The following is a 24,756-nucleotide window of genomic DNA, read 5'->3' as shown; positions in this document are numbered from 1 at the left end:
ATAGCTAGCACGAGGGGACATAGCTTTAAATTGAGGGGTGATAGATATAGGACAGATATCAGAAGTAGTTTCTTTATTTAGAGAGTAGTAGGGATGTGGAACGCACTGCCTGCAACAATAGTAGACTCGCCAACTTTAAGGGCATTTAAATGGTCATTGGATAGACATATGGATGAAAATGAAATAGTGTAGGATAGATGGGCTTCAGGTTTGTTCCACAGATCGGCACAACATCAAGGGCCAAAGGGCCTGTACTGCGTGTTATGTCCTATGCTCTACGTTCTAGAAGAAAATGACTGATGTTGAGGTCAGAGCTGAGTGTGTGTATACTCTGGAGAATGTCAGTACATTGGAGGAGGAAGTTTTGGGTATACTAAATTGTATTAAGGTAGACAAGTCCCAAGGCCAGATGGGATTTATCTTAGGTTACTATGCGAGGCAAGTGGAGAAATAGCTGAGGTATTAGCAGATATCTTCACATCCTTTTTGACCACAGGTGAGGTTCCAGAGGACTGGAGATTAACCAATGATTTTCCCTTGTTTAAGACAGGAAGCAGGGATAACTGATGAAATTATAAGCCAGTGAGCCTGATGTCTGTGGTGGAAGCTCTTGAAGAAGATTCTGAGGGACAAGATATATGCACACTTGGAAGAAAATGGACTAGCTAATGACAGGCAGAATGATTTTGTATTGGGAAGTTCATATCTTACCAACCTGTCTGAATCTTTTGAAGAAGTGACAAAGATAACTGATGAGGAAAGGGCTGTGGATATAGTTCATATAGAGTTTAGTAAGGCATTTGATGAAGTTCCGCATGGCACAAAAACTAAAATCATATGAGGTTTGGGGTAAGCTGGCTAGATGGATTCAAAACTGGCGTGGTCATAGAAGACAGAGGGTAGTGATAGAAGGAAACCGATAAGCAGTGGTGTTCCATAGGGAGCAGTCTTAGGTCCTCTGCTGCTTGTAGGATATATAAATGCTCTTGAAGAAAATTGTTGGTGGTCTGATTAGTAAGTTTAAAGATGATGTGAAGATTGGTGGAGTTGCTTACAGTTAAAGGATACAACAGGATATTGATAGATTGTCGATGGGCACAGAATGGCAGATGGAGTTTAATCCAGACAACTGTGAAGTGACGCATTTTGGAGGATCAAATTTAGGTGTAAATTATACTGTAAATAGCAGAACCCTTAGGAACATTAACATACAGATGGACCTGGGCGTGCAGGCCCACAGTTCCCTAAAAGTGGCAACGCAGGTGGCCAAGGTGATTAAGAAAGCATAGAACACAACAGTTCACATAACGTGCAACTATGTAAAATCCTTGTTAGGCTGCATTTGGAGTATTGTGTGCTGTTTTGGATACCACACTACCACAACGACATGGAAGCTTTGGAGAGAGTACAGAGAAGGTTCACCGGGATGTTGCCTGGTCTCAAAGGCATTGTATATGAGGAAATGTTAAAAAGACTAGGATTGTTTTCACTGGAAAGACGGCAGCTGAGAGGAGAGCTGATTGAGGTCTACAAAATTATGAGAGGCATAAATAGCGTAGATAGTCAGAGGTTTTTTCCTAGGGTTGAAGTTTCAATTACAAGAGGGCAGACATTCAAAGTGAGAGGGGGAAAGTTTAAGGGAGATGTGCAAGGGAAGGTTTTCATGCAGAGAGTGGTAGGAGCCTGGAACGCATTGCTAGAAGAGGTGATGGAAGCAAGTACATTGATGACATTTAAGAGGCATCTGGATGGTTACATGAGTAGAGAGGGAATAGAGGGATAAGGACCAGGTAAGAGCAGATGGTTTGTTTTTTAGTTTAGTTAGGATGCGATGATCGGCACAGGCTTGGTGGACTAAAGGGCCTGTTCCTGTGTCATCCTTCTCTTTCGTTCTTTGTTCTTTTGTTAATCTCAGTTAATACGGGAATTGAATCCATGACACTGATCATCCAGCAACTGAACTAAAAGACTCCAGTGTGGTATGAAACTCCACTTGGGAGGAACAGAACTCTCACTACACATCCTGGCAAAGATATGGCAATGACGAAAAACAGCCCTCTTTCACCCTAAGGACCAAGGTCCTCAATGTATGGTACATAAATAGAAATTGCTTGGAAAACTCAGCAAGTCTAGCAGAATCTGTGGAGAGATAGCAGAGTCAACATTTTGGGTCTAGTAATCCTTCATCCATTACAATTGCCACAGATACTGCCACACCTGTTGAGTTACTCCAGAAATTTCTATTTTTGTTTCTGATTTCCAGCATCTGCAGTTCTTTGTTTTACCTTAATGAGTGGTGTTTTTAATGCCTTTTTTTTGCAAACTCACCAATCTCAGATACAGGACTGGTAAACTACCAGTAGATTAAAATTACTTAGAAACTGAAGTTAACATATATGCTGTACACCTCACAGGACAACTGAACAAACACATCTGCTTTAGGGATTCATCAACCATTGCTACTCATAGCAACTCCAGCTACAAAAGTTTACAGCTAGCCACATATTGCTTTACACCTTGGTTTCTCAATGACATAGGTACAACTTTGTCCATGTTCTCTTAAAATATCGCAATAAAAAGGGCAGTTCCAAGAATCATAACAAACAAAACTCGCTCCCTAACAGCACAGTTGGTCTTCCTACACGACAAGAATGGCAGCGATTCAAGAAGAAAGCTCACTAACACCTTCTCAAACACAACTTGGGATCTGTCATAAATGCTGGGCCAACCAGTGATGCCCACATCCCATGAACAAATTAAAAACAAGTTGAGTTAAAGCAAGAAGTTAGGTGAAGTCAGGTTTAGGCTTCAAAATTTTGGTTAATAGTTTTGCATGGCCTTCAGTAGCATATGATAAATGCTAGTATTTATCCAAACATCTGTGGAGCTGAAGGTTAGTAGATGGTAAAAAAAAAATTAAATGAGTTAAGGCTTGAATTTTTGTAAACATGGATGGCTTCTCTATCATTAGAAAAATGGCTTCAGAGGCCTGGATCTCGAGGTCTCACCCCTAAACTCAGCATTTACCATTATCACAGGAAGAAGTTGGGGAGCAGCTTCCAATTTGCACGTCCATAATTAACATAGCTACATATGTTAAAGTCTCCATTGAGATTGTTAAAAAATAGATATCAATGTGTACAAGATATCCTTAAACACACTGGAACTGTCAACAGATCTGTCAAAAGCCCCTGTAGAGACATTTAAAATTCCTGCTCCTTAAATATTTGAAGAATATTCAGTGGTTAGCACTGCAGCCTCACAGCACCAAGGTCCCAGGTTTGGTTCCAGCCTCGGGCGACTGTCTGTGAGGAGTTTGCACATTCTCCCTGTGTCTGCATGGGTTTCCTCCAGGTGCTCTGGTTTACTCCCACAGTCCAAAGATGTGGAGGTCAGGTGAATTGGGCATGCTAAATTGCCCATAGTATTAACATTAGTCAGAGGGAAATGAGTCTGGATGGGTTACTCTTCGGAGGGTCAGTGTGGACTGGTTGGGCTGAAGGGCCTGTTTCTACATTGTAGGGAATCTAATCTAAAGTCTGAAATGATAAAAAGTATTTTATTTTTCATTCTAGGTTGACCTTAGTTTAAGGGCTTTCATTCCAGGATACATAACTAATTTCACAATCTTTCATTTTCACAGTGAGGTGCCTCTCAGTACATAGTTTGATCGACAGTTCCAAATGTTTACAGTCCCTTTGAAGTCAGACTGTGGATTCCAGTGCATATTTTGATAAGGGCATAAAGAACACTGACTACAATGTGTGGGCTTTTTATTAATAATGGTATACTTTTTTGAAGTACTAAATTCATCAATGACAGTTAAGAGCATTTTTAATGTGAACATGGTGACATGGTTGTCACTGGATGATTTGGCATTATTAACATAACGGAAAAGGGTTGTGTGGAGGGGAATGGGTTGGCATGAGTAAGCACTAACTTACCATGGAGTCTATAAAGGATCATGGAAGGTGGGTGAATGGTAAAAAGGCTGGCTAGGCGGACATGTGGAACCAGAAGGGATGATGGGGAGAGAGGGATGGAACAGAGTGCATTGGGCCACTTCTTCTGATGTAGTTGGTTTCTATCCCTCTCACTAATGGATAAAGAAAGAAGGAAACCTCTTGTGTCTGCTTACTGCAGATATCACCCCCACCTCACCCCTGATTGTGAGTTGTTGATCAGCTCTGGGACAAGGACGTGAAATTAAAGGATCTAAATCATAATCATAAAGTTATAGTACTCAACATCAACAGCAACCTTGTGGGATTCAGCTAACACTTAGGTCTACTGGTTGTGCTGGTACAACCCACTGGGCATTACTCACTGTCTGGTCAGCCATTGTCAAAAGCTGTAGGATTAGCTGGTAAAGGTTTAAAGAGCTGATGATATCTAAGTTGGAAGAAAATGGGCTTATCAGTAATGGGCAGCATGGTTTTGTGCGGGGAAGGTCATGTCTTACAAACCTAATAGAATTATTTGAGGAAGTGACAAAGTTGATTGATGGGGGAAGGGCTGTAGATGTCATATATATGGACTTTACTAAGGAATTTGATAAGGTTTCCCAATGGAGGCTAATGGAGAAGTTGAAGTTGTAGAGGGTCTAGGGTGTTCTAGCTAGATGGATAGAGAACTGGCTGGGGAACAGGGGACATAGAGTAATAGTGGAAGGGAGTTTCTCAAAATGGAGACCTGTGACCAGTGGTGTTCCACAGGGATCTGTGCTGGGACCACTGTTGCTTGTGGTATATATAAATGATTTGGAGGAAAAGGTGTCGGTTGCCTGATTAGCAAGTTTGCAGATGACACCAAGATTGGCGGAGTAGCAGATAGTGAAGGGGACTATCACAGAACACAGCAGAATATCGATAAATTAGAGAGATGGGCAGAGAAATGGCAGACTGAGTTCAATCTGGGGAAATGCGATGTGATGGATTTTGGAAGATCAAATTCAAGAGCGAACTATACAGTAAATGAAAAGGTCCTGGGGAAAATTCAAGTACAGAGAGATCTGGGTGTTCAGGTCCATTGTTCCCTGAAGGTGGCAACACAGGTCAGCAAAGTGGTCAAGCAGGCATACGGCATGCTTTCCTTCTTTGGACAGGGTATTGAGTACAAGAGTTGGCAGGTCATGTTACAGTTGTATAGGACTTTGGTTCAGCCACATTTGGAACACTGCATACAGTTCTGGTCGCCACATTACCAAAAGGATGTGGATGCTTTGGAGAGGTTGCACAGAAGGTTTACCAGGCTGTTGCCTGATAGGGAGGGCACTAGCTATGCAGAGAGGTTGAATAGATTAGGATTATTTTCATTGGAAAGACAGAGGTTGAGGGGGGGACCTGATTGAGGTCTACAAAATCATGAGAGGTGTAGACAGGGTGGATAGCAAGAAGCTTTTTCCCCAGAGTGGGGAACACAATTACTAGGGGTCACGGGTTCAAATTGAGAGGGGAAAGGTTTAGGGAAGATATGCCAGCAGAGATGGTAGGGACAGGAACAATAGAGTCATTTAAGATGTAAGACAGATATATGAATGCGCAGAGAGCAGAGGGATACAGATTTTTAGAAAATAGGCAGCGGGTTTCGATAGAGGATCTGGATTGGAACAGGCTTGGAGGGCCGAAGGGCCTGTTCCTGTGCTGTAATTTTCTTTGTTCTTTGTTCTTTGAGTGGTTGACTGCATATCATAGGTTAGTATTTCACAAAGAAGATGTCGAGGCTTACTAGCCACATACATTACAACAATGACTTTACATCAAACATACTTCTTAGCATAGTCCTGAGATGTGAACGGAATTATATAAATGTACATTTTCTCAACAGGGCATCAATCAGCCCACCACAGCCATTTTGGCTTTTGACAGAGCTCTCTCCCAGGCCCAACTCACCTGCAATACAGTGTATCCCTTAACCAAAGCTGTGCTTCACCCAAGAACTGAAGAGTCATACTAGACTCAGAATGTTAACACTATTTCTCTCTCCATCAATGCTGCTAGATCTGCTGAGTATCTCCAGCATTCTCTGTGTGTTTTTCACCAAAGTTGAGTTTGCCTCACACCCTAACCTGAATAGTCAGTACATTGTGATGGGATTCAGCTCAGCCAGATAAAAAAAGTACCGATTGCCTTTTGCTTCAATCACAATTTAACTCAATGCTCCTGTAATAAGGCAGACAGCCTTGTTTCTGGCTGTTTGATCCCACTGTTATTGGGTTCAGGGAATCAGTCTGGAAGAGTTAAACTTTCAACCCAAATACTAAATTTCCAGTGTAACAACCTGGATGTCCAAACTTCCTCAGAGTCCTAAGGGACATCTCATATTGAATCTGAGTCAGAAACCTTTCATAATGCTGGGAGATTTGGGCCCATCTGTTTCGCTGATGTTGACTGAAGGATGAGGTCTATTGGCCAGGACACTTGGGATAATTACTCCCTGCTCTTCCTCAAAGTAGCTTTGGTGAGGGGTCAAGGATCGGGAGTAGAATCTTATACACTTGTTTGTGAGAGTCATCTGAAAGACAGCAGAGGAGTGCTTGGAGTGCTGTGCTCTGGGTCACATAGTACCTCAGTAGTTAGCACTATACTGCCTCACAATGCTGGGGACTTGGGTTCAATTCTAGCCTCTGGCAACTGTCTGTATGGAGTTTGCACATTCTCCCCATCTCCCTGTGAGTTTCCTCCGGGTGCTTCCGTTTCCTCCTGAAGTAGAAATATGTGTAGGTTAGGTGATTAGTCATGCTAAATTGCCCATAGTATTCAGGGATGTGCAGGCTAGGCAAATTAGTCATGGGAAATGCAGGGTTACAGGGTTAGGGTAGTGGGTGGTTTTCAGTGGGATGATCTTTGGTGTGGACTTGATGGGCCAAATGGTCTTTTTCCACACTTCAGGGATTCTATGATTCTATGATCTAGAATAGGACTGGAACACCAAAGGCTTGCATCTCAAAATAAAGAAAATAACCAAACTGAGCCACAGACAGGGAGTGTAACAATTATCAACGCAGTGGGCCAAACCATAAATGTAATAAATTGACAATTACAATGTAGTACTTTAGAACAATACAGACAGGATATGGAATTATATTTATATATTTTGCAGGATACAACTTGTTGACAATGCCCTCAAGGATGCCTCCCAATTATATTTATTAGAAACATAGATGGAAATCTACCAAAGTGAAAAAATACCATGGTGGACATACACCTCAAATCCAGATTGCCCTCCCCAGTAGGTGGAGTGAGGAGAAAGAAATAATGATAGAAGATGGGGCATGAGAGAGACAGGGAGCTGTGAGGGTTTGGAGGGGGAGACGAGGAAGGAGATAAACAGGGGAAAATAGAGACAGGAGATAAGGAGGAAAGGAGAGAGCGAGAGAGAGGGAGAGAGGGAGAGAGGGAGAGAGGGAGAGAAAGAGGGAGAGAGGAAGAGGGAGGAATGCATAACAGAGCTGTGAGTGCCCTTTATTTCAAAAGGAACAGAGTATAAAAGTAAGGAGGTTTTACTAAGGGGAGAATGTGAGGGCTGCAGATGCTGGAGATCAGAGCTGAAAATGTGTTGCTGGAAAAGTGCAGCAGGTCAGGCAGCATCCAAGGAACAGGAGAATCGACGTTTCGGGAATAAGCCCTTTTACAGGAATTTCCTCATTCCTGAAGAAGGGCTTATGCCCGAAACGTCGATTCTCCTGTTCCTTGGATGCTGCCTGACCTGCTGCGCTTTTCCAGCAACACATTTTCAGCTCAGGTTTTACTAAGGGACTTACTTATCCCAGAATCCCTCCATTAAGAAGCTGAGGAGGTTGGGCACGTACTCACTGGAATTTAGAAGATTGTGACGCCACCATTTTGAAACTTAAAATATGTTTAGAGGACTTGACAAAATAATGTAGAAATGTTGTTCCTCCTTGTGGAAGAGTCTAGGACCATGGACATAATCTCGGAATAAGGTGCTGCGCATTTAAACCAGCGATGGGGATGAATTTCTTTTCTCAGAGGGTAGTTAATCTGAATATTTTTACTACAAAGGGCTGTCAAAACTGGACCGTTACGTATATTCAAAACTGAGATAGGCAGACTTTTAGTCAGGAACAAAGGGAAATAACAGGTTCTAAGAAAAGGGAGGCAAGTGGAGGTTAGCCACGATCTAATTGAATAGCAGAGCAGACTTGATAGGTTGAAAGGCTTATTTCTGCTCCTACTTCTAACTTGAGAGTGCGAGAGTGATAGAAGGGTTGGGTGACAAGGAGAAAGGAAAGAGGAGGAGAAGATTGGGGAAAGGAAGATGGGGGAATGTTCAGTGTCAGGAACGTGACTTTGCAAAATCATCTCCATAGGACATTCCTGTCAAACGATACAAAGATCTCACACGTATCTTTCCGAGCACTGGATGTCTTTACCAACTCAGTGGGAAATATACCAGGAAGTATTCGTTGTAAAGCTATCATATAGCAGTGTACAGTTGCTTTGAAAGCAATTACTGGGATTTGGCAGCATTTGTCTTTCCCCTGAGCTTGTTTAAGCATGACTGTGGTATCCCAAAAATGTGCTGAGTCAGTGATTAAAAAATACAACTTCTGGCAACTGACCAAAGACACAGCTCCAGTACAAACACTTGGAGCCAGATTAGTGAATATTTGAAAAGTCCTCACTGAAACAAGTACATGAGTGAACAGGGGACAGATTGAATAACAGAGATGACCAGGACTGAGTTATGGAATGTATGCCAGTTGAATCTCTCACCTGTTGTTACCCCGAAAGGGGTAAGGCAGATCTTTACATGAACACCAGAGAGCTGAAGGCCCATTTGTACCATTCTGTGAATCAATCCATGAGATCTTGTAACTAACACTGTTGTAGAATGCACTGCTTCAGCATAAATGGAGCTGCATGCAGAGCTGTTTTCAGACAGTTATCTATTCCCTGAGAAGGAAGTTGGAAATTCAACCCAATATTGAAGAGAATCCTCTTTCTGTTAAAAGCAGAAAATGATTACTAATGTATAGACCTGGAGCTGCCAATTAACATCTGGATCAGCCAGTCAACATCTGGATCTGACAGCTAATAAGTGCTGACTGACAGATCAGATGTTAACAGACAGATGGAGTTAGATAGCTCCAGGTCATGGCTGACATGCCCAGGGGTTGACTGATAGGTGCAGGCCCAGCCTCTGTTGCCCTGAAGTAAGCAATTGATGACCACATAAAAAAGACATTTACTACTCAGTTTTCAAGTTGACAGGAAGGATTTACGAATAGGGCGAGGAGGAAGATTTGAAACCCATTCTGCTCAGGCCTGGGGGAGGGAGGAGGAGGAAGGTCCCCTCCTTTTCTACTTTTTTTCAACATAAGGCCCATTCTTCAAGACCTGCTCTCCATGGGTGCTCCCTCAAGTCACACTGGTTTCTTAGTCAGGACCCATTACTACCTCTCTCCTAGCCCCAGCCCCCAGCCCCCCAACCCCGAACACAATTTAACCTCATCTTTCCACCTGAGATACCCTTACTTGGTGCTGGACTATTTTCACAAAGGGGAAAAGCTTCAGATGCCTGAAGCGCAAAGGGACTGAGGAGTTCTAGTTCAGGATTCTGTTAAGGTTAACATGCAGGTTTAGTTCGCAGTTAGGAAGGTAGATGAAATGTGAGTATTCATTTCAAGAAGGCTAGAATACAAGAGCAGAAATATGTTACTGAGGCTGTATAAGGCTATGGACAAATGACATTTGGAATATTGTGGCAGTTTTGGGCCCCGTATCTAAGAAAGAATGTGCAGGACTGGCTTTTTGTTAATTTGTTGATCATTTAATGGTCACCATCACTAAGATTATTTCAGTAACAGATTATTTTTATTAGTTGAATTTAACCTCCATCTGCTGCAGTGGTGAGATTTGAAGGCATGATAATTTGGACTTGTACATTATTAACCCAGTGACTTTACCACTACACCACCAGCATCCTATACTTATAATCAAAAAAAAGGCACGAGAAAGACAAATTGACCAGAAATAAGAGAGTCTGAGCTGAGAACTGGATCAATGGACTAGCTTGTCCTCCCTTAGTGCACTTTTTCCTGAATTGGAATTTTCAGACCAAAGGAAGAATCATTACATGGCTGAGGTCCATAATTGTCAATCTCACTCTATACAAGTGTGAAAGAAATCATGGGAAATATGTGCAACAACTAATCATTCATGGAACTCAACATCTCAACTTCTCATGAAATGCATGATACAAACTTGTTCATAACTATCTTGCAACTAATGTTTCCATTCCAGACTTTAAAACAGCAAGTTTATCTCTGCATTTTTCTGGAACAGCCTTGTTCTAGTGCCTTCTGACCATTTCTCTTCCCTAGAGATGGCTCTGATCATTGAAATATTTGGATATGCTATTTTAAACTGTGTTGGTAATACATTCCAGATGAATGTTTGTTTGTTCTATTTTAACGATCATTAAGTACCAGGACCAGAATTATAGCATTTGGCCCATCAAGTCTGAGGGACTACTCCACTTTGGGAGGTGGATTTTTCAATCCCATGCTCATGCCTTCTCCACATAACCCTTAATCTCCTTACTAATCAAGAACCTAAATATCTACTGATGTTTTCAATACACTCAATGACTTGGCCTCCACAGCTTTTTGCGGCAACGAGTTCTGAAGTTTTGTCACTCTCTAGCTGTAAACAATTCCTCCTCATCTCAGTTCTAAAGGGTCATCCCTTCACTCTGAAGCTTTACTCTCAGATCCTAGTCTCTCCTACCAGTGGAAGTACCTTCGCCACTCCACTCTATTCAGGCCCGTCAGTATTCTCTAAGTTTCAATGAGATCCCCCTTCATCCTTTTAAACTCCATCGAAACAGACATAGAGTCCTCAAACATTCCTCATAGGATATGCTCTTCATTCCCAGGATTATTCTTATGAACCTCTTCTGGACCCTCTCCAAATCCAGCTCATCCTTTCTTAGATATGGGGCCCAAAACTGCCACAATATTCCAAATGTCATTTGACCAAAGCCTTATACACCCTCAGTATTATAATGCTGCTCTTGCATTCTAGCCATTCTGAAATGAATGTTAACATTTCATTTACCTTCCTAACTACTAACTGAACCTGCATGTTAACCAGAAGAGAGTCCTGAACTAGGACTCCTCAGTCCCTTTGTGCTTCAGGTATCTGAAGCTTTTTCCCATTTAGAAAAAAGTCTACACCTCCATTCTTCTGACCAAAGGGCATAACTTCCATACTTTCCCACATTGTAAGGAGCCATACCAACTTAAAATAAGTGAGCTTCTGGCCTTATTAAGATAGAGGAGAGAAGAATTTGACATAAATACAACTTTCTTGGATGAGAAAAGTTATATAATAGGGCATACATTTAGACATAGCGCTACACAAGTTGGTAAACATGGATCCTTTATTAAGTCTTCCTACCAGATTCGCTGTACTGATACATGTGTGTATGATGGACTTAAGTGGACAAAATGAACAATGCTATTTTCAATATAACTTGTTAACACATGCAACTCGTTACAGGGCAGCACAGTGGCTCAGTGGTTAGCACTACACCCTCACATCACCAGGGTTCCCAGGTTCAATTCCAGCCTTGGGTGACTGTCTGTGTGGAGTTTGCACATCCTCCCTGTGTCTGTGTACGTTTCCTCCCACAGTCCAAAGATGTGCACGTCAGATGAATTGGCCATGCTCAATTGCCCATAGTGTTAGATGCATTAGTCAGAGCGGGCTGGGTTGCTATTCAGAGGGTCAGTGTGGGCTGAAGGGCCTGTTTCCACACTGTAGGGAATCTAATCTTAAAAAAACATTGTGCAAGGAAGGGCTCTTGAACCTTACCTGTACTAATAATTTTAATGGCATAGCCCTTTACATATCTGTTTTGTTTGCCATAAGATGCATGACCTGCAGTTATAAGAGAATTTTGCCTTAATCCCAGCAACAGTCATCAAAATAGCTTTTTTTGGGGAGTGACAGGGATGGTCTAATAAATGGATAATGCATGATGCCTGAAGCAGATATTGTTTTGTGTTAATGAAACTTGATTGACTAATTCAAAGCTGGTTTCACACACAGGACCAAAGGTGGGTAGGAGGAGGGCGAGAATTCACATCCTCAAGGCAGGGTGATCAACCCAGCAAGATTGTCCTACATTCTGCATGGCAACCCATGAGCATCAGAGTGATATTAAAATGTGTGGCACCCCTTTTTAATTTTATTTGAACAAATATATATTCAAGAATACTGCAAGAGGCTAGAGAAGAAATTGGGGGTGGCCTGGTTGATATTTTTGTATCAATGTTCGGCACGGGTGAGGAATCAGAAGACTGGAGGGTAGCGAATGTTGTACCCTTATTCAAGAGGGACTGCAAAGAAAATCCTGGAGACATCAGACAGTAAGCCTAACATCTGTGGTAGGTAAGTTACTTGAGAATATTCAGAGGGATAGGATATATAGGCATTTGATTAGATTAGATTACAGTGTGGGAACAGGCCCTTTGGCCCAACAAGTCCACACCGACCCGCCGAAGCGAAACCCACCCATACCCCTACATTTACCCCTTACCTAACACTACAGGCAATTTAGTATGGCCAATTCACCTGACCCTGCACATCTTTGGATGGTGGGAGGAAACCGGAGCACCCGGAGGAAACCCACGCAGACACGGGGAGAACGTGCAAACTCCACACAGTCAGTCGCCTGAGGCGGGAATTGAACCCGGGTCTCTGGCGCTGTGAGGCAGCAGTGCTAACCACTGTGCCACCGTGCCGCCCACTGAAAGACAGTGTTTGATTAGGAGTAGTCAGCATGGCTTTGTGCATGGGAGATCATGCCTCACAAATTTGTTAGAGGTCTTTGATGAAGTGACCAGGCAAGTTGATGATGGCAGGGTGGTAGATGTAGTCTATCTGAATATCAGTAAGGCCTTTGAAAATGGTTCTACATGGTTGGCTGCTCTGGAAGCTTAGATTGCATTGAATCCTGGGGGGGCCAGCAAATTGGATACACAGATGGCTTTATGGTAGGAAGCAGTGGATAATAGTGGAAGAACATTTGTTGGACTGGAGGCCTGTGACTACTGAGGTCCCTCAGGGGTTGGTGCTGGACCTGTTGCTGTTTGTTATCTGTATCAATGATTTTGTTGAGAATGTACTAAGCATGATTAGTAAGTTTGCAATCAATATTAAAATAGGATGTATTGTGGATAGTGAGGAAGGTTATCAAAATTGAAGCAGGACCTTGATTAGTTGGGGAAGTGGGCTGAGAAATGGAAAATGGAGTTTAATATAGATAAGTGTAAGGTCTTGCATTTTGAAAGTCAAATCAAGGTTGGAGTTTCATCATGAATGGTAGGGCCTTAAAGGAATGTGATGGAACAGGGGAACCTTAGAGTTCAGGTGCACGGTTCTCTGAAAGTGGAGTCACAGGTAAAAAAGGGCAGTGAAGAAGGCTTTTGGCACACTAGCCTTCATCAGTCAAGGCATTGAATAGAGAAGTTAGGAAGTTATGTTGCAGTTGTACAGGATGTTGGTGAGGCCGCACTTGGAGTATTGTGATCAGTTTTAGTCACCTTGCTATAGGAAGGATGTTTTTAAACTGGAAAGAATGTGCCGATGCTGCTCCTTTAACAAGGTTATTGTGTTCATGGTTTTTTTTTCAGAGGGGTCATAAGGTCAGGGTTCCAAGGTGTCCAGGTTTATCTACTTGAAGAAGCTTTTAAGTTAAAAAAAAATACTTGTACAATGAAAGGGCAGTGGCCAGTTTTCCCAGCTCAGCTTTTCTTTGATTTGGTTTGGTTTTGGCAGCCTGTCTATTCAGGAGCTGCTGGTCAGTTTAAGCTAGGAATCCAAAGAAACAGCTACAATGGAAGGAGGTTCCATGTTAAATCTCTCTCTCATCTCTGTCTCCTATAAGAACCTGTGTCTGATTTTACCTTTTTGCCAAGGGGGTTTTATGTAGACTGCTGCAAGCATTTGGAACAGCATCATTAATTTGGGATAGTCTGTTGGGTTTAAAGATAGGTTAAGCTACTCTATATTCTGTTCTCTTCTGTTTGTATTTCATTCGGAAATCTTGTAAATAAATTCTGTTTGGCTTAAAACTAAGAGATTGGGCCAGCTGTGTCACTCCTGGAATATCCACTTTACACTTGCTTATACAACTGGAAAAGTTAGGGTCTGGGCTTCCTTCTTAAAATGTTTTGAGGGGGTCTGGCCTGGTCCATAACAAGAGTGCAGAAGAAATTTACAAGGATGTTGCTGGTACTCAATGGTCTAAGTTATGGGGAGAGGTTAGACAAGCTAGGACTTTTGCTTTAGAGCATTGGAAACTGGGGGGCGGGGGGAGGGGTGATCTTACAGAAGTGTATAACATCATGAGATGCAAGGATAGTGTGATTGCACTCAGTCTTTTTCCCAAGTTTGGGGAAATCAAGGAGTAGAGGGCATCAGTTTAAGGTTAGAGGGAAAAGTATAAAAGGGAACCTGAGGGGCAACTTATTTACACAGAGGGTGGTATGTATATGGAATGAGCTGTCTGCGGGAGTGGTTGAGGCATTGACAACATTTAAAAGGCATTTGACAAATACATGGATAGGAAAGATTTAGAAGTATATGGGCTAAGTTAGCGTTGATGGATATTTTGGTCGACATGGACCACTTTGGGCCAAAGGGCCTGTCTCCATGCTGTAAGACTCTATGTCTCTAAATTTGAAATGAGAACACATACAAGCCTATTTTAGGGACAGATATAGATTGTGTTTATTCCCTCCACATTACCTTACTCTTAACCTGGGTTGGTTTGCTGGGTGGGCAAAGTTGAATGGCAGAAGACCTTGCCACTTGCTTTGTTGATTCACAGCAGAATTTGTTTGGTGATCAACTTGGGTATTGTTCTGGACAGCCTACTGGTTTCAGCAATGAAAGTCACCAATACAATTTTGAATAGAGCTTAGATTGTTGACCAGATATCACAATACAATTCCCTGTATCCAGCCTGTGTGGTATTTAACCAGCAAAATGTGAGGTACAGGGATGATTGGATGATTGAACATTGAATATTCAAGGGGTTTAGGAAGTTCTGTTTCTATTCTTGGCCCCATCACCAGCTCTGGTGTTACTGGTTAGGTGGATTGGTCATGCTAAATTGCCCATGGTGTTCAGGGATGTGTAGGTTAGGCGCATTAGTCAGGGTTAAATACAGGGTAGGTGAATGGGGTCTGTGAGGGTTGCTCTTCTGAGGGTCGGTATGGACTTGTTGGGCTGAAGGGCCTGCTTTCACACGGTAGGGATTCTAATCCAATCATAAAGATCTTCAGCATGTGATCTGAAGTCCTGCCCTCAGGCAATGCTAGATCTGAACCATTATATCTGTGTTAAGTTTTTGTTACAGTATTCCAAATCAAATCCCACATCTCTGCTTCATTTACATAGTCTTCCATCTTCCTTAGCCTCCCTGAAAAATTATGCTTATTGCCTCAACATTTCCATTTCACCCAGAGGAGCACAAAGTCCCAGAAACTTACAGACAATCCAGGTGGACCTGGAGGACCCATATCTCCCTGTTGAAAATAAAAATCATTTCATTAGTAATCAGTTGACGAACAGTTAACTCATTGACAATTCAATTAAGTATAGCTAAGAAATGAATAAATTTCAGTTTAAAATTTGAAAGAAAGTCTGAAATGAGTTACAGTCAGCCACAGGAGCTGTGCTATTAGTTACAGGATACAAGGAGTCATCTGCTCAGGGAGTAATGATGATGCACTGCAGTGGGCTAGGTTTGCTTGTATCCAGCATTGCTACTCGCACAGGTCTACAGATTTTTAAAAATATATACAATCTTCTGAACCTTGATGTTCAGAGAAACCTAAGTTTACTTGTAGATGGAATACTGAAAGTTAGCATGCAAGCACAGAAAGCAACTGGGAAGGCAAATGGCACGTGCAGTGTAAGATCAGGAAAGCCTTACTTTATGTGCACAGGGCAATTCTTTTCCTAAACATTGAACTTTCTCACAACTATAAAAGTACCTTTCACCTCTACTCAATCACTTTCAGTGTAAGGTGATTGAACAACCAACAAATATTCATCAATTATCAACAGGAGGAATTTAACCCTTTCTGTGCAGAATTACATGATTTTAGAATCCACCTGTACCTTTTTTGTCTCAAACTTTCCAAAATACCAATGCCTGTATGAAGGCACAGTCACCAGATTTGGACACATTCTCCAAGTATGTTCGCACTACTACGTTACTGGGGGTGGGTCATATTACTCCCACGTACTTATGTTCTATGCATCTGCTCACACATCTCACTACATTTGACTTGGCAAGTGCTTTTCACATTGCAGAGATGTTTTCAATGAAGTGCCTGGCATCATCCATAGGTATTTGTCAGGCTCTACCTTTTGAAAGAGTATACCCTTCATATTTATCCCATTTTAAACTAGAGTATTTCTTAACACTGAATGTTCTTTGCTCCTCAATGTCAGATATTGCCTTCATAAATTTTGGACTGACTTGTTCATAAATTTCACCATCCTGACTCACCAAATTTTGAAGACAGGCAGAAGCTTTTGCTTATAAGTCTGTATTAAGTAGTGTTGAAGAATGGATTCCTGATGGTTCCAAAGGTTGTGCCAACTGACAATCAGCTTCCTTGTCCAGAGAATGACGGAGACTATCGCTTTAGGTGGTTCACCCTTTGTGATTAATTTAGTCTCCTTTTGACTATATTCTGAATGTTAAATGAACACTATCAACAACTCCATTCACCTGTTAATTCAACTGGGGGGTCATGTGTTGACTCTGTGGGACTATGTGAAACAGATAAATTGATTATCAACCTTACATGTCTGTGAGAGTGATGTCAGACAGGTTGCTGATCCCTATTAACACAAATCAGATTACAAACTGTACATTCACAGATTTCTAAAGAATCTCACTTTGAAAATGAAACACTGAGTTCAGAAGTGAGAAATTTGCTCAAGAAAACTGTTTTTTATACTATTCCAAATAGCACTTACTTTTTCTCCTCTTGGACCAGGCAGACCAGGAACACCAGAGTCTCCCTTTAAGCCCTTTTTAAAAAGGAGAATGGAAGAATTAGTCATATATTTTATTGAAATAGAAATCTATTCTTTATGTTAACAATTATGTTTAAGCAATACAATTTCCCATGGTTTAAAAAAAAGCAATGTTTGAACAAATTGTGAATTACCAAAGCCAAAACCAAATTGTTGCAGCTCTGCAAACAAGTCTGTTAATTATTGTAACATGGTCACCCTTCTTCAAATGATGTATCTAAGGCAAGAGGGCATTGTTGTCAAGTGTGGAATGAGTGGATGAAGGTGGAGGTATTGCCTAGTTGGAGCTTTAAAAAAACTTTGGGGAAGGGAGGAAAAGCATCATGAAAAGCGTGGGTGGCATGGTGGCACAGTGGTTAGCACTGCTGCCTCACAGCACCAGAGACCTGGGTTCAATTCCTGCCTCAGACGACTGACAGTGTGGAGTTTGCACATTCCTCCCACAGTCCAAAAATGTGCAGGTTAGGTGAATTTGCCATGCTAAATTGTGTTAGGTGAAGGAATAAATGTAGGGGTGTGGACTTGTTGGGCTGAAGGGCCTGTTTCCACACTGTAAGTAATCTAACCTGAAGCTTTGGGAAAACATTGGATAGGAAATAGGGTCAACAGTCTTGCTCATAGGCCAGAAGGATGTTAGTCAAAACTGAATAGATTTAATAGGAATGGGTAGGTTAGCTTCTTGCGATCTGCGTGACATGTTAAGATCCCGTATGAACAGTGACATGAAGGAGCTCCACTCCTTCACCAGCCCAAGTTACCTATAGACAGTGGTGATTAGTTTCCAGATTATCCTTTATCAAGTTGTAGTAATTAAGACTTTTCAGTCTTTGGAATTCCTCCATGGTTTCCAATTCATAATCCTTGATAAAATCAATTTTCAAAAAAAAAGAGAGAAGGCAAAAGCTATTGTTCTTCAGGCATGTAATTTCAAACTTGCTGGGTCCAAATCCAGCATCCTTTTGCGATATCCAGTAAGTGGAAAGGATTTGGTTGCTTTACCCATATCTCCTCTCATGGAAAAAATCATGATCAAGAGGCAGAATAAGAAAAAAAAATTGTCTAATAAAATTACAAAGCACTTCATCACAAAAAGGGCCATGGAAATCTCAAGGTCTTTGGGAACTTAGAGTTGTAGGTCAGATCAGTCAGGCCCTCAGTGAGTGGCAGAATAGGGTACAAGGGGCAAAATCATGTCCTCCTGTTACTAAATTTCTATCTAACCTAGGATCATCTTGTGGTCCATCTTCCCCTTACCTGTAAGCTTTGATGGGCTTGTTATCCTTTGCGCGACTGGGTCCCTATTCATAACCTGACTGACTGTGCACATTTGGTTAGTGAAGATTATGAAGGGAAAGGGCTATCCTCGCACCCATAGTTGAGATTAAATGACATAAACATAGTAAGCAGGATCAGGAGTATGCCATGCAGCCCATCAACTTAGCTCTGCCATTCAACATGACCATGGCTGATCCTCTATCACAAAGCCAAACTCCCATACTCTCCCATACACTTGACACTGAGCTTCTAGAAATCTATTTAATTGCCTTCTAAATACATTTAATGACTTACCCTGCATAGCTTTCTGTGGCAGGAATTCCGCAGCTTCACTGCCCTCTGATGAAGACATTTCTCCTCATCTCAATCTGAAATGGCCTATCTAGTGCCCTGAGACCATAGTACTTTGTTCTGGGCCATCATCCCTGCCCCAGTTTTCCAGCCCTATCAGAATTTTATATATTTCAATGAGATCCCCTCTCAATCTCTAAACTCCACTTAGGACAAGCTTGGTCAACACAATCTAACCTCGTACAACAAACATGCCAACCTCGGATCAGTCTGTTGAAGCTTCACTAACTCTGCAGAAAGATGATCTTTTCTTAGGTGAGCAAAAATGCACAAATCATTCTAGGTGTTGTACTAAGATTTCCTTTCTCTTGTACTTGTATGTTTTTGCAAGACAACATACCATTTGCCTTCCTTCCTGCCAGCTGCACCTCAATGCTTGCTGTCAATGAATGGATAAGGGACTTCTGGGTCCCTTTGTATATCAAAATTCCCCAATCTGCTACCAATCAAATCATAGAATCCCTACAGTATGGAGAGAAGCTATTTGACCCATTGAATCTGCACAGACCTTCTAAAGAGCATCCTACCCAGACCAGCCCAGTTCTCTACCCTATCTCTGTAACCCCACATTTATCATGGCTAATCCACCTTTCCTGCATGTCCCTGAACACGGCTGGGCAATTTAGCATGGCCAATCCACCTAACCTGCACACCTTTCGATTATGGGAGAAAACTGGAGTACCTGGCAGAAATCCATGCAGATAATGGGAGAATGTGCAAACTCCCACAGACAGTCACCTAAGGCTGGAATTGAAACTGGGTCCCTGGTGCTCTGAGGCAGCAGTGCTAACCACTGAGCTAGCATCTGCCCCTAAACTACATTACTGTTGCTTGGAAGTCACATGTAGACCAGACCACGAAGGAAAGCAGATTTGCTTCACCACTTTTCCTTCATTACATTTTAAATAATATTTGATCATCACTTCATGGTCAACATTACCTGAGACATGATTTGGAGATGCCGGTGTTGGATTGGGATGTACAAAGATAAAAATCACACTACACCAGGTTATAGTCCAACAGGTTTAATTGGAAGGACACTAGCTTTCGGAGCGATGCTCACCTGGTGAAGGAGCGTCGCTCCGAAAGCTAGTGTGCTTCCAATTAAAACTGTTGGACTATAACCTGGTGTAGTGTGATTTTTAACTTTTTACCTGAGACAAGTTTCATTTTCCAGTTGAGTTTAAATATTACCAGCTGAGTGATGGGATTTGAAACCATGACCCCAAAGAGTTAGTTTTGGACTAACTGGTCTAATGATAATATCATTACGTCATTGTCTCCACTAAATATTCCTTTGCCATTCTGTTTTTCCCATTGAAGTGGACAACTTCACAATAATCTGTGTTATACTGCATTTGCCATGTATTTATCCTTTCATTCAATTAGTCGCAATTGCTCTAAAGCCTCGTTAAGTCTTCCTCACCATTCAAATTCCCATCTAGTTTTATATCAGCAGCAAACTTGGAATTACTACACTCAATTCACTCATCCAAATCATTGATATATATATATTGTGAATAGTTGAGGCCCAAGCACTGACTCCTGTGATACGCCATTTATTACCAAATTTCACTGCAGAGAATACCCTACTTTCTGTTTTCTGTCTGCTAACTGGTTCTCAATCCATGCCAGTCTATTATCACCAGTCCATGTGCTTTGAGTTTGTATAACAACCTCTTGTGTGGAAAAACATCCACAGGTTCTCCATCATCTAATTAATTAGTTACATCCACAAAAAAACTCCAGTGGCTTTGTCAAACATGAATTTCATAAACAATGCTGACTTTGTGCAATACTGTTTGTATTTCTTTTCTGGCTTGATATGACATCCTTTATAAAAGTTGACAGCATTTTCTCTATACTGATATGAGGCTAACCAGTCTATAATTCAGTTTTCTCCCTTCTGGCTTTTTGAATTAGTGGGGTCACATTTGCCACTCTGCAATCTGCTAGGGCTGTTCCAGATGACAACCAAATCATCCATTATTTCTATGGCCACCTTCTTCAATGCCCTGGGTGTTTAGATTGTCAGACCCTGGGGATTTATCAGCTTTCAGTCCAATTAATTTTGCCATCACTATTCTTTACTCATACTAATTTCCTTAAAATCTTCCTTCCCAAAAGACATCTGGGAAGTTTTTTTTTGTCTTCTTCTGTGAAGACTGAGCTAAAGTAGATGCTCAGTTTGCTTGCCATTTCCTTGCTCTCTATTATCAACTCTCCCATTTCAGACTGTAAAAGGCCAACATTTATCTTCATTCAAAGTTTTGTTTACTTACTGTATCTATCTTTTAATGGAATTAATGTTAATATTATGTTTCAGAAAGCCCAATGATGAGCTGTCTAATAATAAAATGTTTGTTGTGTCACAGAAGAATCAGACAACATTGTGATCGTTTACAGTCAAAGTGATGAACACAACTTTGTCTTCAAAAAGACAAGTGATTTGTTCAAGTACAGAGCAAACAAATTCCTAAGCTACATTGTCTTCCAGCTTTTCTTCTCCTGACAGCATTACCGAAATGATCGGACACGCTTGTCTCCACTTGTTTTTGCTGAGAAGAGTTATTCCATATTTGAGTAGCCAGAATCTGTGAACCTGCTGAAAATTATCACTATCAGTGGCTGGAATCTTACAGGAACCTGAACAACGTTGGCTATGGTGAGAAATAAGGCAGAATCAGGTGACAATTCCAGCGGGGTCTAGGAACAATGAAAAAATAATCGCACCTCAGTAATGGTGACAACAAATCTGGATTACTAATGTTCTTACCTATGGCATAATTGTGACTCCACACCCACAGCAATGCAGCTGATACTAAATGCCCTCTAGAAATGCCCAGCAAATCTTCCAGTTCAAGGGCACTTACCCTAACGTTTAACACTCCTAATTAAAAGGTGGGATATTGCCTCATAAGCTCAGACTACACTTGCTCTAAATGTCAAGATGAGCTCCTTGCTAGGCAGAAGTTCATTGTCTGTTTAGGGGATTGTTGCTTCTTAATAATCTCATTAATGGTACATCTCAATTCATTAACATGCAGCCTTCTATCACCATCATTGGCATTGACATGCATTAATTTGTAAGAACTTTCACAGTGCTTCTCCAATCCACCTACAGGACATTTCCACACTTCAATGCTGCACCAACAACTATGTTAATGTTGCAGCAAGGACACAATGTACTCAGAGACATGCACCCAGCCTATGGAATGGATCAGGCTGCATTTCTGAGCTTTTCACTCACTGTCATAGTGCTCACTCACTTGTAATCTACATGAATGCTCACAGCATCCCTGCTTGGTATTGCATTTCTCTATTTAGCCTCCTCAGTCAGTGATACCAGACTCACAGTACTGCTGGACGTAGGTTTGTTCGCTGAGCTGGAAGGTTCATTTCAGACATTTCATCACCATACTAGGTAACATCATCAGTGAGCCTCCGGATGAAGTGCTGGTGGCATGGCCCACTTTCTATTTATGTGTTTAGGTTTCCTAGGGTTGGTGATGTCATTTCCTGTGGTGATGTCATTTTGTATTCTTTTTCTCAGGGCGTGGTAAATGGGATCCAGGTCAATGTGTTTGTTGATAGAGTTCTGGTTGGAAGGCCATGCTTCTAGGAATTCTCATGCATGTCTCTGTTTGGCTTGTCCTAGGATGGATGTGTTGTCCCAGTCAAAGTGATGTCCTTCCTCATCAATATGTAAGCATACTAGTGAGAGTGGGTCATGTCTTTTTGTGGCTAGTTGACGTTCATGTATCCTGGTGGCTAGTTTTCTGCCTGTTTGTCCAATGTAGTGTTTATTACAGTTCTTGCATGGTATTTTGTAAATTACATTAGTTATGCTTGTTGTCTGTAAAGGGTCTTTTAAATCCGTTAGCTGCTGTTTCAGTGTGTTGGCGGGTTTGTCATTTCTGAGATGTCTTTGATGTAGGGGAGAGTGGCTAGGGTTTCTGGACGCATTTTGTCTGCTTGTTTGGGTTTGTTGCTGAGATATCGGCAGACGCATTCATTGGTTACCTGTTCTTTTTGAATACAGGTTACAGAGGGACATAGATAAACTGCAGAGTTGGGCTGAGAGGTGGCAAATGGAGTTTATCGTAGAAAAGTGTAAGGTGCTCACCTTGGAATAAGCAACAGGATCAAAGAATACTGGGTTAATTGTAAGATTCTTGGCAGTGTAGATGAGCAGAGAGATCTCAGTGTCTATGTACATATACCTCTGAAAGTTGCCATCCGGGTTGTTAAGAAGGCATACAGTGTGTTAGCTTTTATTGGTAGAGAGATTGATTTTCAGAGCCATGAGATTATGCTGCAGCTGTATAAGACCACTGGTAAGGCCGCACTTGGAGTATTACGTTCAGTTCTGGGTGACCACATTATAGGAAGGATGCGAAGCTTTGGAAAGGGTTCAGAGGCAATTTACTAGGATATTGTCTGGTATGGAGGGAAGGTCTTATGAGGAAAGGCTGAGGGATTTGAGGCTGTTTTCATTAGAGAGAAGAAGGTAGTGGGGTGACTTAATTGAGACATATAAGATAATCAGAGGGTTAGGTAGGATGGACAGTGAGAGCCTTTTTCCTTGGATGGTGATGGCTAGCATAAGAGGACATAGCTTTAAATTGAGGGTGATAGATATAGGACAGATGTCACAGGCAGTTTCTTTACTCAGAGTAGTGGGGGTGTGAAATGCATTGCCTGCACAGCAGTAGACTTGCAAACTTTAAAGGCATTTAAATGGTCATTGGATAAACATATGGATGAAAATGGAATAGTGTAGGATAGATGGGCTTCAGATTGATTCCACAGGTCGGCACAACTTCGAGGGCTGAAGGACTTGTACTGTGCTGTAATGTTCTATGTTCTAAAGCGAGGAAGTCACGGTTGCCAGCAAACCTCAGTCAAATCAAGGGGTGTAGCCTTCACTCAGGAATCCCAACACAGTAAGTTAAAGATAGCCTCTGCTACCAGCCAATGGGCTTGGATATGGTCAGTCCACCACTCGGGATGGTCAGAGTCAGGATCATCTCTATTAGAGGCAAGTGGAGCCAAATGTCAGGCTGCCCACCACCTACCCTGATTCTTTCTGCCCTGTTGTGAGTTGTTTTCCTCCTAGAATGAGAGAGAGGCAGGTATTCAGGAGAAGAAAGTGGGTGGAATGGCTATTACTATTGGTACAAGTGAGGAGGTGTCCCAAATGAGTAAATAGGTGGGAAACAGGGGATGGAGGATTTGTGAGGTCAGGTGCTGGGGTGGGTGACAGCAAATGAAAGATGTTTCAGACAATAGTGTGAATGGTAGACCAGGTACCTTGGTGAGACGTGGGTATAGTAGCAGAGTGTGAGTGTGAGATAACAGATAGAAGATGTGATATTTATGCTGGTGGAATGGAGCAGGTCATTGGCCTTCTTCCTATGCAGTGCAGGTGCTGAGACTGCAACCTCAGGCCAGACTTCTGTGGCATAGTGTTGTGTCCTTCTCTGTTGATACTGAGGAAGAGGATGGCCTGCCTGTGCGCCACCTCAACTGCAGGACCTCCAGGTCTATGCCCACAAAGGGGGCAATGGGGCAACACATTTTCTTTCTCTGGCTGGGGCAAATGTCAGGAATCATGGAGGGCAGCTTTGGACTGATGGTGCTTGTGTGAGTGTATAACAGGCAACAACAGGGATGCCGGTTCATTTCTGGTTATGCAGGCTGTGGGAAGTTGTTCTGCATATGGCAAGTGGAGCTGGAATCAGGGACTCATTAACAACCTCAGGGTAGGTTGTTAATGAGTTTGGTAAGATATGCGGAGAGACATGTCTTGCAAGCCCTTGTGGTGAGAAACCCTCCAGGAAACATGGCAAAACTGACATTAAGATTCCTACATTACTATCACCTATACAAAATAGTACAAGGGGAGTGAAAGAAATAACCTGCTCTTTGTCTAACAGTGTCACATAATCATTACTGTCCAGTTAGATCCTCGAACAGACCGACTCAGGCTTGGTTGAATATCTCAATTGAAAGGCCATACCTCCAGTGGTACAGC

General features: G+C 42.0%; 1 protein-coding gene across 3 annotated transcripts in view; it reads right to left on the bottom strand.

Moving 5' to 3' along the window:
- The window catches only part of col19a1 (collagen, type XIX, alpha 1), a 422,382-nt gene that overhangs the window by 273,656 nt on the left and 123,970 nt on the right, over window positions 1–24,756 (bottom strand). For all 3 annotated transcript variants that reach the window (XM_087979446.1, XM_087979452.1, XM_087979458.1), the window contains exons 11-12: window positions 17,034–17,087; window positions 15,530–15,565 (exon numbers count right to left, since the gene is read on the bottom strand). In XM_087979446.1, coding sequence (XP_087835572.1) covers window positions 15,530–15,565; window positions 17,034–17,087 — 90 coding nt within the window. The remainder of the gene's footprint in view (window positions 1–15,529; window positions 15,566–17,033; window positions 17,088–24,756) is intronic.

Source organism: Chiloscyllium plagiosum, unplaced genomic scaffold, assembly GCF_037043375.1.
Source record: "Chiloscyllium plagiosum isolate Xiang-an unplaced genomic scaffold, Cpla_swu_hap1 HiC_scaffold_3, whole genome shotgun sequence".
Lineage (NCBI taxonomy): Eukaryota > Metazoa > Chordata > Chondrichthyes > Orectolobiformes > Hemiscylliidae > Chiloscyllium > Chiloscyllium plagiosum.
Note: the sequence above shows the minus strand (reverse complement) of the source record. Positions and strands in the feature narration are given on the sequence as shown.